Consider the following 17,584-nt stretch of genomic DNA (forward strand, 5'->3'; position numbering starts at 1 on the left):
AAAATGGATACTGGGTTTGAAAATTTCCTGAGCAGATAAAACAATTTAAGTCACAAAAGTGAAACTTAATTTAGCTTACTCTGCAAAATAAGTGAACTTGTCATCTAAAAATCCCCACTGTAATATCGAATCATTATAAAGGTTACATTTACTCGTTTTACTTTATAAGCCATCCTGGGCTATCAGTCTTCAAATCTGAAAATTCCAAGTTCATGGCCTAACAGATTCTGATTTAATATTATTTATTGATTTGGTGGTTTTAATTTTGCTATTTCTGGGTGTTTCACATTCCTAAAGGTAGCATTAATTTCAAAAATCACATACGAGACTTTTGAAAACACAGATTTCAAGGCCCCACCCCTTAAGATTCTGATTCTTTATATTTGTGCCTGGGCTTTCCAACAAGCTCTCTGGATATTCAAGTTAGGTCTGGGACCATTGTTCCACATGACAGTGTTCCTTTATAAAAATGCCTTTAAAAAAAAACTTCTCTCACACATCTTAGGATCAAGAAAAGCTGTGTTGCTAACAAGAATCACATTTATTTTAATATTGTGGCTACCATAAACTTTGTAACTGGTAATGTTTCTGTCTTTGAATGGTTTCTGGGAAGCTGAAAGCCAAATTATGGAGACCTTAGTGGTAGCAAAAGTATACAAAACGTATACTTACGTCTTGATTTTATATCTGACTTCACTGTATAGTCCTACACCTCAACATTTCCTTTTATCCCATTTCCTCATTTATATATCTAAAATCGTGTACAGTACTATCTTTGCACCACCTTAAATTATTTTATGGAACTTCAGCTTCTCATCACGAGGGAATAACATGACCTAGATATACCTTCTGCTGTAAACAATTAGGAAACTGAACAATATGGAAATTCCTGAAACCGAGCTATGATCTCCGAGAAAGGATAAATAAGGTGACCCTTATTACAGTCCTAGCTTTCTGTCTGGAGGTAATTTCTAGACTGTGGAATAGGAGGGGCATCTCCATTACAAACATAATGAAGAGGTAAATGAAATACAGCAAGAACAAAAAAAAAAATACAAATGGAATTTCTAGGGATGAAAATATATCTAAAGTGAAAATATTATTGGGTGATATTTAATTATAACATATTAGACCTTGAAGAGAAGTTAAAGACTATTTAATAATTATATATCATTAAATCAATTTTAATAAAAGTGAAAAAAGAAGAGAAATGAAGAAAAACAGAGTATCACTAACCTATGAGATTATATCAAGTGGTCTAATGTATGTAATTGGAGTCCTAGGGAAAAAAAGGGAGGAAGATTTAGACAAAAAGAAGTAAATAATGGCCAAAAATATGACAAATGAAAACTAGAAAAACTACATACAACAAAGAAGCTCAACAAAACACAAGCAGAATATAAACAAGAAATGAAGACACATCAAGGCATATCACAAAATTCTATACTCAGCAAAATTATCTTAAAAAAAAAAAAGATTTTATTTACTTATTTTAGAGAGAGAAAGAGAGAGAATACACATGCAGGGACGGGCAGGAGGAGAGAGACAGAAAGAATCTGAAGCAGATTCTGCAATGAGCACAGAGCCCAGTGCAGGGCTCCATCCCACAACCACGAGATCATGACCTGAGGGGAAACCAAGAGATGGATGCTCTCTTGACTGAGCCACCTGGATGCTCCCCAGCAGAACTATCTTTCAAAAATGAAGATTTTTTTTTCAGGCAAACAAAACATGACAGAATTCAATGCCAATAGCCTGCATTGTTAAAGGAAGTTCTTCAGGCAAAAGGAAAGTCACTATTTGATGAAATCCAGATATACATGATGGAATGAAGAGCACTAGAAATGGTAGACATGTGGGTAAGTATATGAAATAAAATTCTCTAGTTTTTCATTTATTTAAAACAGGAATTGGAAAACGTTTTAAATGGTGAGATAACAAATATTATAGGTTTGTAGGTGATACAGTCTGTAACAACTACTCAGTTGTTGTGTAGCACGAAAGCAGCCACAGATGATACACACAAATGGACATAGCTGTGTTTCAATAAAACGTTCATATAACAGGCAGCTACTGTGGGCCATGGTTTGCTGATCTCTCCTTAATAGATAGCTATTTTCAAACAAAGATAACACAATTATTGTCTGTAACACATGGAAAAGTAAAATGTATGACAAAAATACTACAAAGGGCAAAAGGAGTAAATAATCTATATGAAGTGGTATAATTTACTTAAAAGTAATCCGTAATAAATTCACGACACAGCCGTAATTAGTTCTAAGAACTAACAAAGAGGGGGAACCCTGGGTGGGGTTCAGTGGTTGAGCATCTGCCTTTGGCTCAGGGTGCGATCCTAGGGTCTGGGGATGGAGTCCCACATCGGTCTCCCTGGGAGGAGTCTGGTTCTCCTCCACTGCCTGTGTCTCTGCCTCTCACTGTGTGTCTTTCATGAATAAACACAATCTTTAAAAACAACAACAGCAAAAAATGAACTAACAAAGAGGTATAGGGTAACAAGCTAATAAAGGAGTTAAAATGGAACCATATAAATTACTCAGTTCAAAAGAAGGCAGAAAGAGAGGAAAAAGGAAACATATTACAAAACAAGTAGAAACAATCAACAAGGGCAGCCAAGGTGGCTCAGCGGTATAGCACCGCCTTCAGCCCAGGGCGTGATCCTGGAGATCCAGGATCGAGTCCCATGTTGGGCGCCATGCATGGAGCCTGCTTCTCCCTCTGCCTGTGTCTCTGCCTCTCTCTCTCTTCTCAATGTCTTTCATGAATAAATAAATAAAATCTTTAAAAAAAAAAAAAAAGTCAACAAGGTAGTAGGTTAAAACCTAATCATATAAATAATTATGTTAAAAATAAATAACTTACACATTCTATTTAAACAGCAGAGGCTATCAGCTTGGAGAGCATTGGAAGAGTCAACTACGTGCTATCTAAAAGAAACACTTTAGAGACTTTGGTCGACAGCTAAAGGATGGGAAAAGACATGCCATGTAAACAAGAAACAAAAGAAAGCTGGAGTGGTTATATTAATACCAAAGTGGACTTTAGAAAAGAAATACCACCAGTAATTAAAAAAAAAAACAAAAAAACATTTCACAATAATAGAGAAATTCAGTTACCAGGAGCAAGTATCAATTCTAAATGTATATGGAGTTAATTCCAGAGTTTCTAAATATATGAAGCCAAAAACATGTGAAAAGAGAAAGAAACCCACAGTTATGTTCAGGAAATTCAACATATCTCTCTCAGTATTTGGTAGAGCAGTAGTCAGAAAATCATTAAAAATATAGAAAACCTAAACTGTCACCTGACCTGATTTAACTGACATTAGTTAGAACACGCTATCCAATAACTAATATAGTTGAACACATTGTTTTCAAGTGCCTATGGAGCATTCACCAAAAGAAATCTTATTCTGGGCCATTAAACAAAACTCAATAAACTTAGAAGGACTAAGGTCCTACAGAATATGTTCTCTAACTACAAAGGAATTCAGTAAGAAATCGTTAACAGAAAGATGTGAAATTCCTTTAAATGAATAAAACAACAGACTTCTAAGTAACTCATGGGTCAAAGAAGAAATCCAGAGGAAATTAAAAAATATTTTGAGCTAAATTAAACAAAAGTATAGCATACCAATTTAGGAGATGTGGTTGAAAGAGTGCCTACAGGCATATATATACATCTTTAGATGCTTAATGTTAGAAATTATTTTATGGAGAAAGTGAAATATAATCACCTTAAAAAAAGATTTCACTGATATTTAAATGATCCCACACTGCTTGACAACCAGCAAATTGTGGACAAGACCATTCTTTATCTTTGTATCACTCATGCAGCTTGTACTTAAATATTTAAGTAAATGAATGCATTATGCACCAATACGGACTGTACACATCTAAACAAAAAATAGTCTTACAATCCTCATCGTCCTTAAGAATATTTAGCATTGTGTGAAAGATCTGTTTGGCAGTCAAAGACTGGTGAAATGCACAAATAAGGTTGCTTCCCTGTATTCTGTTATGATTAAATTATTTTAAGTTAAAGTGAATTTTGTTTTACTCACTCATTTCTTCTTGCAGAGTTTCTTGTTTCTGCTTCTGAATTTTAATTTCTTGCTCCAAATCTTCTATCTTGCTGTTTTTATTAGCTAAATTTTGATTTAGTTCTTTCATCAAACGTTCATAATCAGCTATTTCCATATTCATCAATGTGGTTTGCTGGGCATCCTGCACATATCAGAAATAAAAGATCCACATAATAGTTTAACGTTATTTGTAAAATTGCTAATTGCATAACTATAAATTATGCCAAAGGAATAAACACATCCAATTATGCTTTTCTGTAATTCAGAAAGTTTATACATCATATGAAAAAAATAGAAATTGGCACTTTCTATTTGGTAATTTTATAAAATATTTTCATTGAATTTCATCATAGTTTTCATTAACTACAATTGACAGTTCTACACATGGAGCTGTTATTTATAAAATGTTAACATTTAAACAGCTCTTACAATACTTTTCTTTTTAGCCTCATCTTGAAAAAAGTAGAGAAAAATAAGCCAAAGATTTTAAATATGATATGAATTCTAACTTTTGACATTAATTAAATCTTCATGTGTCATATAACAATCCTGTACAAAAAAGGAAGTATCGAACCATTTGTGAGCCTATTCTTCTGAAAAGACATCATTTACAAAAATGTTAAACTTTCCATTTTTTGAGTCAAACAATTTATACATGATTATGTTTATGCCTCAAAAACCTTGCTTTTGACATTTTTCTTTTCTAAACTATCAGAATCGTTTAACACTATGAATATCGACTTCAGTTTGGAATTTGGGGTTTTATTTTTACCTTTCTAACCAGCTCTAATTCTTGCATGGTTTTCTGAAGCTGTTTCTTTTCCTTCTGAAGTTGTAGCTGAAGTTCTTCAAGTTCATTTATAGAACTGGCATGCTCCTGAAATTAAAAATATTGCCACCCCACCCCCCAAACCAACCAACATTAAAATGGTATTTTTAAGGGTCTATAAAATAAATCTAACATATTAAAGTAGTAAAGTATTAAAAAGCTTGAAAATCTTTTAATATATAAAAAACATGCACCCCAAAAATCATAGCTAGGGATTCTCCAATTCATAGTTGACATACATCAAGGAATTAAACAACTCTGTTGTATTCACAAATGCTACTCATTAGTAAGTCTTTACTTCACTTAAATGATGTGATAAAAACATCACTATATAACATAAAGTAACCCCACAGGACTGTTTTTACCTTTATCTTCTGCTCTTTCTGAAGTTTTTCAGCTTCCAACTCTTTGTCTGCCACTGCTTTAGCTTTTTGGACTTCTAAAATCTGTACTTCTAATAACTTCACATTAGACTGTAGTGTCTCAATACGAGCTAAGAGATCTTCATTATCAGAATTTAATTTTTCACACTAGAATGACAAATGATTCATGACTGTAAACATGCAGAAAATATGTACAGGAGAAGAAGAATAAAATGATGCATTATAAGATTACTGGCACAGTATGAAAAATGAAGATTTCAAAAATAATTCCACATAATGTAAAATCAAAAGTAAGTTTAAAACACTATTACTGTTAAAATCAATTTAACATTACAAGAGACCAGGAGCACTGGCAGAGGAAAAGGCAAAAAAAGAAACAAAACCAAAACCAAAACACCCTAGGAAGCTGAGAAGTAGAGCAATAGGTAAGACAGGATAGTTGTCAGTTGTTTTGTCACATTCTTCTCCCAACAATGGGAAAAAGAAAATGATACTAAGTTTTTATTAATTTTAATGAATTTAATTTTAATTTTTATGCAAAAATTTTGAAATTGAAATATACTTAATTACATTTTATGTTTGCATTTACTCAATTTAAAATTACGTGAAAGGCCCTTTCAAAAAAAAAATTTTTTTTAATTAAAAAAAAAAAAAGGTCCTTTCAACAAAGTGGGCGCAGAGGAATGAACCTGAACATAAGAAAATGCCATATATGAAGCCCACAGCTACACCATACTCAGTGGTGAAAAGCTTTTCCTCTACGATCAGGAATAAGATAAGATTTCCACTCTTGCCATTCTTACTTAACATAGTGTTAGAAGTCCTAGCTACACCAATAAGCAAGAAAAAAAAAAAAAAAAAAACAGGCATCCAAATTAGAAAGGAAGAAGTAAAACTCACTATTTACAGATGATTACTACGTATAGGAAATCTTAAAGATTCCACCGAAAAAAAGTTAGAGCTAATATATGAATTCAATAGAGCTGCAGAATACAAGATCAATATACAGAAATCTGTTGTGTTTGTATACTTTAATAACAAACTATCAGGAAGAGAAAGTAAGAATAAATAATACCACTTACAACTGTATCATAAAGAAAACAAAAATCTAGTAATAAATTCAACCAAAGAGATGAAAGACCTGTATATTTAAAGCTATAAGACACTGATGAAATAAACTGAAGATGATACAAATGGAAAAATATTCTATGTTCATAGATTGGAAGAATTAATATTTTTCAAATATTAAAATATTGCTATCTGACCAAAGCAATCTATAGATTGGGTGTAATCCCTATCAAAAATCCAATGGCATTTTCTATAGAACTAACTAGAACAACAATTCTAAAATTTGTACAGAACCACAAAAGAGCCCAAATAACCAAAGCAATCTTGAAAAACAAGAACAAAACTGGAGGGATCATGCTTCCTGATTTCAAACTTTTATAAAAGAACAATACTCAAAACAGTATAGTGCTGGCATAATAACAGACACATAGATCAATGAAACAGAAAAAAAGAGCCCAGAAAAAAACCCACGCATGTCTAGTCAATTCATTTATAACAAAGGAGCCAAGAATATACAATGAGAAAAAGATAGTCTGTTCAAAAAATGGTGTTGGACAAGTTGGATGGCCACTTGAAAAAGAATGAAACTGGACCACTATCTTATTCCTTACACAAAAATTAACTGAAAATGGTTTCAAGATTTGAATGTAAGACCTAAAACCATAAGACTTTTAAGAGATTGGCAGTAAGCTCCTTGACATTGGTATGTCATCGATTTTTTGAACCTGACACCAAAATCAAAGGCAACAAAACCAAAAAATCAGTAAGTGGGACTGAATCAAACTCGACTCCAGGATCGTGCCCTGGGCCAAAGGCAGGCGCCAAACCACTGAGTCACCCAGGGATCCCCTCAAACTCAAAAACTTAACAAAGGAAACCATCAACAGAATGAAAAGGCAGCCTACAGAATGGAAGAGATTATTTGCAAATCCTGTATCTGATAAAGGGTTAATATTCTAAATAAAGAACTCCTACAACTCAATAGTAAAAAACCAAAAATTCAATTTAAAAATGGGCAGGATATATAAATAGACATTTTCCTAAAAACATATAGATGGCCAATAGGTACATGAGAAGATGCTCAACATCATGGATCATCAGAGAAATGTAAATCAAAACCACAACGAGGGACGCCTGGGTGGCTGAGCATCTGCATTGGGCGCAGGGCATGATCCTGGGATCGTGTCCCATATCAGGCTCCCCATAGGGAGCCTGCTTCTCCCTTTGCCTATTTCTCTGCCTCTATCTCTGTCTCTCTCATGAATAAATAAAATCTTTAGAAAAAAGATTTAAAATCACAATGAAATATCATCTCATACCTGTTAGAATGGCTGTTAAGAAAACAAACAAACAAAAAACAAAAACAAACCTGCAACCATCCCAGAAACAAGAAGTGTTGGCAAGGATATTGAGAAAAGACAATGCCTGTGCAATGTTGATGAGAATATAAATTGGTACAGCCACTGTGGATAAGAGTATGGAAGCTCCTGAAAAATTAAAAACAAAACCACCAAATGATCCAATATTTCAACTTCTGGATATTTATCCAAATAAAACAAAACCAGTAACTCAAAAAGATACATGAACAGCCATGTTCACTGCAGCATGACTTACAATAGCCAGGAATAAGGATGCAACCTAAGTGTTCATTGATGGATGAAATGGATAAAGAAAATGTGGTGTATACATCCAATAGGATAGTATTTGGCCATACAGAAGTATGAAATCTTGCCATCTGTGACAACATGAATGGACCTCAAGAACATGATGCTAACAGAAATAAGTCAGATAGAAAAAGACAAATACTGTATGATTTCACTTATATGGAAAAAAATAAATAAATAACAGCTAAGCTCAGAGGGAATATGCCAGAGGCACAGGGCGGGATGTGGGTGAAATGAGTGAAGAAGGATTCAAAGGAAACAAACTTCCAGTTATAAAATAAGTCATGAAATGTAATATAAAGTATGGTGCTATAGTTAATAACAACGTATTGAATGAATATTTGAAAGTTGCTAAGAGTAAATCTTAAAAGTTTTTTTTTTAAAGTTCTAATCACAAGAAAAAAAATTTTTTTAAAGATTTTATTAAAAAAAATAAAATAAAGATTTTATTTATTTATTCATGAGAGACACAGAGAGGTAGAGACATAGACAGAGGGAGAAGCAGGCTCCCTATGGGGAGCCAGATGCAGGACTCAATCCTAGAACCACAAGATCGCGACCTAAGCCAAAGGCAGATGCTCAACCACTTGAGCCCCCTGGTGTCCCACAAGAAGAAAATTTTTAACTACGTACGGTGATAGGTGTTAACTAGATTTCACAATATATACAAATCATGATGTTGTACACCTAAATCTTAATTAACATGATGTTATATGTCAATTCTACCTCAAATTTTTTTTTTTTTTTTTTTACCTGAAAAGTCAAATTCCTTAATTGTCTTGTAAGGTCTTCTATGTGATGCTCAAAATTATTAGCACGTTCTTTTTCCAAATCCAACTGCTCTGATTGCTTGTCATATTCTAATAAAAGATTCTTCAATAAAAGACAAAAGGATTTAACTTTAGGCAATTATTATACATTCAACCAGTCGGACTGTATTATCAAGCCATATTGATATAACATTTGAGTCCATTCTGAAAGCTTACAGTATTTAAGTTCAATATTTAGAATATTTAACTGGCATTATATAATAAAATTAGCAAAATTCAGATGACTTTTAGTATGGGGGGAGCTATTCAAAGGCAAAAGGATTTCACGTTTGTACAATATTTAATATCTGTAAGTTAAATATTCTAGTTATCAACAAAAATAAACTTCTGAAACATAAAATTTAAAGTTGCCTACTAACTTCCACCTAAAGAATTCTGATGAGAGAAATAAAAGATAGAGGTACTAATGGAAGAACAGGGGAAGATATTTTATAAAAAGGCTCATTCTCTGTGGCAAATGTTTAACATTTTCTGGACTCTAAAACCAAAGGAATTTTCTTAGTATTTCTGGTTGGCCCCTTCTGAAGAACAAAATACTCAGATCTTTTTGCAACATACTTGCAAATGAGGTTATCCTCCAAAATATGTACAATGAGATTGTTTCCAGACCGCGTGTGGATTTTTTTCCCTCTCTTATAAATCCCATTTTGTTTTGTTCCTGGAGAACTACCTTCTGCTCTCCTTCATGTAAATGAATTTGTGTGCAAAATAACAAAACCTGAGTTCTCTTTAAATGTTTATTTTGGAAAGCCTAAAAAGTGGCCTTCATCCAGACCAGAACTTTCATGACCTTGGCTCTCCTCAGACTCCTCTGGGGTCTCATGTTTGACAATTATATGCTCTTTCTGGATCTTGCTTGCCAAATCTAATTTTGTTTCCAATTCTGATTTATACATAATCAACTATTATCCACACTGGTAGCTAAGCATTAGAACCTGAATTTCAATTTTATGGTCTACCCATCTTGTGATTGGCAAAAGGAGGAATTGGAAATCTAGAATCTGGCTTATATATATGTGTGTCCACGTTCACTTTTCTGAGGATTATTACTTCCTGGCATATTGAAAAATCATTTGTCTTGTTTTCCACACAGAGAAGATTCCATGCTTGTTTTGTATTAGTGTAGATTCCTCTGACTCTATAGATCAGAGATCTTTTTCCTCTTAAGTTCTATCAGGTCTTCTTTGTTTTTACTCACTATGGTTCTAACAGTTGTCAAGGACTGCAAAACTTGAATACTAAAGCTGACTATAATTTCTTTTTTTTTTTTTTTTATTTTATTTTTTTTTGCTGACTATAATTTCTATAGGAAATTCTGATTATAATCACATATCATTCCTAAGGAGAGCATTGGAACAAAAAAATAAATGCCATACATGGCCTAATTTCCTTGATGCATTCCATTTTATGTATATATACATATGCCACATCTTCTTCATCCATTCATCCATTGACAGACATTTGGGCTCTTTCCATAGTTTGGCTATTGTTGATAATGCTGCTATAAACATTGGGGTGCACATGCCCCTTTGAGTATTTCTCTATCCTTTGGGAAAATACCTAGTAGTGCAATTGCTGGGTCATAGGGTAGCTCTATTTTTAACTTTTTGAGGAACCTCCATACTGTTTTCCAGAGTAGCTGCACCAGTTTGTATTCCCACCAACAGTGTAAGAGAGCTTCCCTTTCTCCGCATCCTCGCCAACATCAGTTGTTTCTTGGTTGTTAATTTCAGCTATTCTAACAGGAGTGAGGTGGTACCTCACTGTGGTTTGGATATGTATTTTCCTGGGGATAAGGGATGTTGAGTATCTTGTCATGTATCTGCTAGCCAACTGGATGTCTTCTTTATAAAAATGTCTATTTATGTCTTCTGCCCATTTCCTAACTGGATTATTTATCTTTTTGGGTGGTGGGTTTGGTAAGTTTGATTTTGGATACTAACCTTTTACAGATATGTCATTCACAAACATCTCCTATTACATAGGTACATTTTAGTTTTGTTTTTTCCTTTGCTGTGCGAATAAGCTTTTTATCTTGATGAAGTCTCAATAATTCATTCTTGCTTTTGTTTCCCTTGCCTCCAGCAACATGTCAGGTAAGAAGTTGCTATGGCAGAGGTTAAAGAGGTTGCTGCCCGTGTTCTCCTATAGGATTTTGATGATGTCTTTTCTCACTTTTAGGTTTTTCATCTATTTTGAATATAATTGTATATGACGTAATACAATGGTCCAGTTTCATTCTTCTGCATGTTGTTGTTCAGTTTTCCCAGCACCATTTGTTAAAGAGACTTTTTTCCATTGGATATTCTTTCCTGCTTTGTTGAAGATTAGTTGACCACATAGTTGTAGGTCTATTTCTGGGTTCTCTACTCTGTTCATTGATCTCTGTGTCTGTTTTTGTGCCAGTACCACACTGTCTTGATCACTACAGCTTTGTAATACAGCTTGAAATCCACAATTGTGACGCCTCAAGTTTTGGATTGCTTTTAGTGACCATCATTCTTAAACATATCAGCACTGCTGATTTAATCTTAAATCCTGCTGTTTCATCACAAATGGAATTCCAACCTCACTCAAAGACTGAAAAGATTTTACAACTATAAAACCTATTTTAAAAACGTTTTAATAGACTTCATTTTTTTTTTTAAGAGTTTAGGTTCACACCAAAACTGAGAGGAAGGCACAGAGGCTTTTCATTATCCTTCCACATCAAATACAGAGCCCAACATTATCAACAGTCCCCATTATAGTGATACACTTATTATACATGACAACCCTATACAAACACATCATCATCCAAAGTCCATGGTTTACATTAGGGTTCATTTTTGGAGCTGTACATTCTCTGGGTTTGGGCAAATTTAAAATGACATACATCCACCATTATAGATTATCATAGTTTCACAAACTAAAAAGAAAAAAACTTTTGTTCCACCTATTTATATTTATCCCTTCCTACCCCAAACCCCTGGGAAACACTTTTTTTTTTTTAAACTGTCTTTTGCCTTTTCCAGAATGTCATATAGTTGGAATCCTACGTTACGTAGACTTTTCAGGTTGGTTTCTTTTGCTTGGTAGTAGTATACATTTAAGTTTCCTCCATGCCTTTTCATGGCTTGATAGCTCATTTCTTTTTTAATGCTGAATAATATTCCATTTTTCAATGTACCACCACAGTCCATCCATTCACCTACTGAAGGTGACTTCAGTTGTTCCCAAATTTTGGCAATCATAAATAAAGCTGCTATAAACACCTATGTGCAGGTTTTTGTGTGGATATGTTTTCAACTCCATTGGGTAAATACCAACGGTTATTAGATTCTATGTTAAGAGCACACTTGGTTTTGTTAAGAAATTGCCACAGTTCTCACCAAATGGCTGTATTTACTATTTTGCATCCCCGCTGGAGCTCCTGAGTGTTCCTTGCTCCATTTCCTTTTCAGCATTTAGTGTTGTTGATGTTTCAGATTTTGGCCATTCTAAGAGGTGTGCAGTGGTTATCTCATTGTTTTCATTTGCACTTCCCTGATGACACATGGCGTGGATATCTTTTCATGTGCTTATCTGCCATCTATCTTCTTTGGTGCAGTATCTCGTAAATTTTTGGCCTATTTTTTATTCAGGTTTTTGTTTTCTTACTGTTGAGTTTTAGTAGTTCTTTGCATATTTTGGGATAACAGTTCTTCATCAGATACATGTCCTTTGCAAATATTTTCTGTTTCTCTTGACATTTTCAAAGAATGGAAATTTGTAATGTAAATGAAGTGTATATATATATATTCAATTCTATCATGGGTTGTACCCTTGGTGTTCTATCTAAAAAGTCACTGCTATACCCAAATTTATAGGTTTTGTCCTGTTATCTTTTAGGAATTTCATAGTCTAATGTTTTACATTTAGGCTTATGATCTACTTTGAGTTAATTTTTGTGAAGGATATACGGTCTGGGTCTAGGTTCCTTTTTTTTTTGCATATGCATGTCCAGTTGTTCCAGCACCACTTGCTGAAAACATCATCTTTGCTCAACTGTCAAAGATCAGTTGACTATATTTATATGGGTGTATTTCTGAGCTCTCTAGCTCTCTATTCTGTTTGACTGATCTATTTGTCTATTCATCCACCAATACCACATTGTCTTGATCGCTGTAGTGTTATACGTGAGGTCAGGTTAACCCTTCCGTTTTGTTTGTCAATATTGTGTTGTTTTTTCTAAGTCTGACCTATATCATTTCCTTCTCTAAAGAACTTTATACATTTGTTGAAAGGCAGGTTTTTCTTTGCCTATGAAGCATTTTTATTATGCAGTTATACCTTTTGTTCTTATCTCACAGTTCTTTGATACTCCATTCTCTTTTTTCAGTCTTTTGAAATCTATTATTTTAAACAAAGAATTTGACACACCTGGTCTACCTATGGAGGAAATTAACAAATTAGATTATGGTGTTCTTAAACACTTGAAAGAAGCTGCTAATGGTTTATAAAAGACAAGCCTCTATTAAACTTTAAATAAGTGTTTTAAAAAATGAATTGGTTAAATACCTTTATATATTAAGGATATTAATTCCTTGTCATATTTTCATGTTAATTTTATACAGTTCAATCGCTCTTTTTTGTAACTTTGTTAACTGCTTTAAGTTTAGCCAGAAATCAAATGATTAAATGTTTTATACTAGGTTTTCAAAAATCCCTTTCACTTTTGACAAAATTCTTTAAATCCATCTAGAATTTATTTTGGTGTGTGGGAATGAAGTAAAAATCTAACTCAATTATTGAAGTAGTCATCTAATTCCTTATTTGAAGTAGTCATCTAATTCCTTCTTTGTTGGTTTCTAGGTTTTCAAATATTACTGGGGTAGTGTAGCTTAGTTGGTATTAGAATAGATCTGGAACCAGGCTGCCTGAATCTAATCTTGGCTTTACTATACTATTTGTTCTGTGAGTTGAGTCTCTTAATTTCTTTGTGCCTCATATTCCTTGCTTGTAAACTGGCAACGTTAGTTAGTAACATATTTCTTGGGGTTTTTTTTTTTTGTTTTTTTTTTTTTTGAGAATTAAGTGTGATAAGATATGTAAAGTGCTTAGAAGAGAGCCTGGCCTAGAAGTGTTTGTTGTCATGACTGCATGTTGTGCAGAAGTCTCCATGTCTTCTGTTAAATTAATGTCTTATTTTTACATCCAAAATGTATCAAATTATGATTTCATAAAAAAGTTTAGCATTTGCTAAAGCAAGATGTCCATTTTCTTTTTTCACTTTAAAAAATATTAAGTACTCTTGTGAGCTTATTTTCCATTTGAAATTTAGAATTAACAAGATTGCCCAATCCAAAAAAAATCCTAGATTTTTTTAGTGAAACTGTTTTAGAACATATAAACCAATCTGAAAACTAGTATTTCAAATGATAATAGTTGCCATATATATTTTTTACAGTTTTCTTCATGAAGTGCTGAATTTTCTCATTAGAGTTCTTCCAAAAAATAAAATTTTTGGAATTTTCTTATTTCAGTCAATCCCACATGGCTCACTCTCGTCTTTACAATCACCTTTACTGTTCTACACAGTAGTTTCTTATATTTTGTCTATTTGTCTATTATTGCCACTGAAATTTAAGTCCTAAAAGGGCAGGAATTTAGTGTATTTGATTGACTGCGTTTCCCCAGTACTCACTATTTAGCCTGACTGTATAAATATTTGCTGGATACATAAAAGAATGTAATGGTATTTATCTTACATTTAGTGATTTCACTGCACTCGTTTTATTTATTTTTTAAATAGATTCTCGTTAGGTTGACAAGCGTTATTACCTCCAAAAAATTCTTTCACTTTCTTTTAAACTTGTTCTTTGAGCTTCAAGGTTATTCACTTGGCCAGAATATAAAATAATAACAGTAATAATAGCCATCATTTTTGTTACTTATTTATTAAAAAAAATCGCAAAACAGAAATTTAGTTTTAAAAAACAATAGTTTTGAAGGAACTTTAAAGCTTAGACACTTAAAATCTTGATACTAGGACGCTACCACATTACACACACACACACAAAAAAAATAGAAAAAAAGGATTTACAATACAAGGTGACTGTGTTATGGACAAGAGTTTTACATTTCTAGCATATTCTTTAACTTGGAAGTTACGAAGATAACTTGATATTAAAATAACTATTTTTACCTTATAGCTTTCTGCTCCTTGAATGAGATCTCTCATGGAAGTAGACAATTGATCCTTTTCTGATCGAACAGAGTCTAGCTCTTCCCGTAGAGTCTGGGCCTATTTTAAATATGATAAGAAGTTTTTTTATGGACAGAAAAACTAGATTTTCTAACAAGTAAGATTCTTGAATTTTGCATTTTTAAGTCACTTTACCTCTTTTTTGCTAGAATCTAGTTCTTTCTTTGCCTTCACAGCAACTAGTTTTATCTTATTTATTTTTTCCTCTTTCTCTTTGGATTCTTTTTCCAGATATCCTAAAAACACAAATGAAAAAAATTATAAATTCAAAAAGAAAAAATCTAAATTATTTACTGAAGGTAGGCTTAGAAATTGACTTTTAATCTGGAACACAAAATCTGTAATTTGCAATTAAAAGTAATAAAATAAGTACAGAAAAATATTAGTATCTTTTTTTAAGTGACAGCTTAATTATGCATTACCTAAGCAAGGCAAACAACATACAAAATGTCCATTTCCTACAATCCATCAAAATAGTCTACTTTAAAAAAAATCATTTCATAAGCAGCTAGAAATTGAAGAGGGTATTAGTACTCCTTTAATATTAAAAGATTTCCGGGACGCCTGGGTGGCTCAGGAGTTGAGTGACTGTCTTTGGCTCAGGGCATGATCTTAGAGTCCCAGGATTGAGTCTCACATAGGGCTCCCTGCATGGAACCTGCTTCTCTCTGCTTATGTCTCTGCCTCTCTCTTTCTCTGTCTCTCTCAAGAATAAATAAATAAAATCCTAAAAATATATATTAAAATATTTCCTAGAGGGCACCTGGGTGGCTCAGTTAAGGATCTACCTTCGGCTCAGGTCACAATCTCAAGGTCCTGGGATCAAAGCTCATGTCAGGCTCCCTGCTCAGTGAGGAGTTAGCCTCTCCTTCTCCCTCTGCCCTTCCCCATCCCTTCTTGTGATTTCTCTTTCAAATAAACAAATAAAATCTTAAAAAAAAGAAAAAAAAAGATTTCCTAGAAACTCAAGTATGGTAGGACTTTAGGTGGCAATTTGCAAATCAGGGTCATGTAGGGGAAATACCAGGCACAGTTAAATACTTAGGCTCGTAGGCACACTCCTCTTGGTTGGTAGGTATGATTATACAACTAAACCATAATGTGTTTTATTATCCAATCCTGATCTCTCCCTTAATGTCTTTAGCTATCTCCTTTATTTTGACTTCTGTGTGCCAGATAGTTCTTGCTATTTCTGCTTAAATTACAATCTGAATTTGTGTCCTTACTCATTAATCTAGTGCACCTGTGCTCACAGCTTTTGCCTTCCTGTTGCTCCAGATGACTGTTCTGTCTGTGTGTGTGTATGTGTGGCAACTGTTCTACTTCTGCATTTCATCCTATGTTCTCTCCAATTCAGCAATGCTTCCTCTCTTTTGTGCAGCAAATCCCCCTAATGGATTTTTTCCCCTATTATGCAATAAAGAAAATATCAAGAACTTAAAGCCAAGATTGAACAGTGGAAGCCCCAAAGAGGAAGGGAAGAGGCCACAAAAGGATTGGTGAAACATTACACACATAAAGGCAAATCACCACACTTCCCCTCTGGATATCATCTCATCTCTTACCCTGTGTAAGAGCTGTGTACACATGCTCTCAAATTTCTCTTCCTTCATTTTTTTTTCTTGAATTCATTTCAATCAGGCTGTGGCCTTAGCATATCACAAAACAGGTTATCAAGTTACCAATAACCCTTATGTTGCTTAATCTAATGATTAGTTCATTGCACTAATGTTACTTGACCTATAACAGCATTTACCACAGCTAAGTATTTGTTCCCTCTTCAAACACTTCCATCACTGGCAATTCATTGGTCTTAATTTCCAAAACTTTTTATGCTCTGGGTTTTCCTAACTTGCTGGATGTTCCTTCTCAATGTCCTCTGCTGTTCCAGTCTTTTGGATTTTTAAGTGACAGAGGACTGTCTCTGGTCTTCATCTTTTTTCTACATTCACTTCCTTGGTGATCTCCATCTCATGGCTTTTAATGCAACTATTATGTTAACTAACTTTTTATGTCTGGTCCAGCTCCCTCTCCCTAACTCCAGATTTGCATATTTAGCAATCTACCTGACATCTACATTTTGGTTATTTAAACTTGCCTAGGGGGCACCGAGATGGCCCAATCCGTTAAAGGTTTGCCTTCAGCTCAGGTCATGATCCCAGGGTCGTGGACTCTAGCCCCACATTGGGTTTTGGGTTCCCTGGTCAGTGAGGAGCCTGCTTCTCCTTCTCCCTCTGCCTGCTGCTCCCCCTGCTTCTACTCTCTCTGTCAAATAAATAAATAAATAAACAAACAAACAAACAAACTCAAAATAAAACCCAAACAACTTGCCTCAAACTTAGTTCTAATTTCATCTAACTCCACTTGCCCCAATCATCCACTGCAAGAAAACACATTCATTATAAAATCTTCTAACTTCCTTCACCAGACAAACTCGGCACTAAAGAACTATGGTCACTTAAGTATTTGTTTCATTTAAGTG

General features: G+C 33.8%; 1 protein-coding gene across 2 annotated transcripts in view; it reads right to left on the reverse strand.

Annotated features, from left to right (window-relative positions):
• Nucleotides 1–17,584, reverse strand: part of GCC2 (GRIP and coiled-coil domain containing 2) — a 54,522-nt gene that overhangs the window by 24,195 nt on the left and 12,743 nt on the right. For both annotated transcript variants that reach the window (XM_077914867.1, XM_077914865.1), the window contains exons 8-13: nucleotides 15,238–15,338; nucleotides 15,043–15,141; nucleotides 8,800–8,919; nucleotides 5,297–5,461; nucleotides 4,875–4,979; nucleotides 4,082–4,244 (exon numbers count right to left, since the gene is read on the reverse strand). In XM_077914867.1, the coding sequence (XP_077770993.1) occupies nucleotides 4,082–4,244; nucleotides 4,875–4,979; nucleotides 5,297–5,461; nucleotides 8,800–8,919; nucleotides 15,043–15,141; nucleotides 15,238–15,338 (753 nt within the window). The remainder of the gene's footprint in view (nucleotides 1–4,081; nucleotides 4,245–4,874; nucleotides 4,980–5,296; nucleotides 5,462–8,799; nucleotides 8,920–15,042; nucleotides 15,142–15,237; nucleotides 15,339–17,584) is intronic.

The sequence above is a fragment of the Canis aureus genome, chromosome 11 (genome assembly GCF_053574225.1).
Source record: "Canis aureus isolate CA01 chromosome 11, VMU_Caureus_v.1.0, whole genome shotgun sequence".
Classification (NCBI taxonomy): Eukaryota; Metazoa; Chordata; class Mammalia; order Carnivora; family Canidae; genus Canis; species Canis aureus.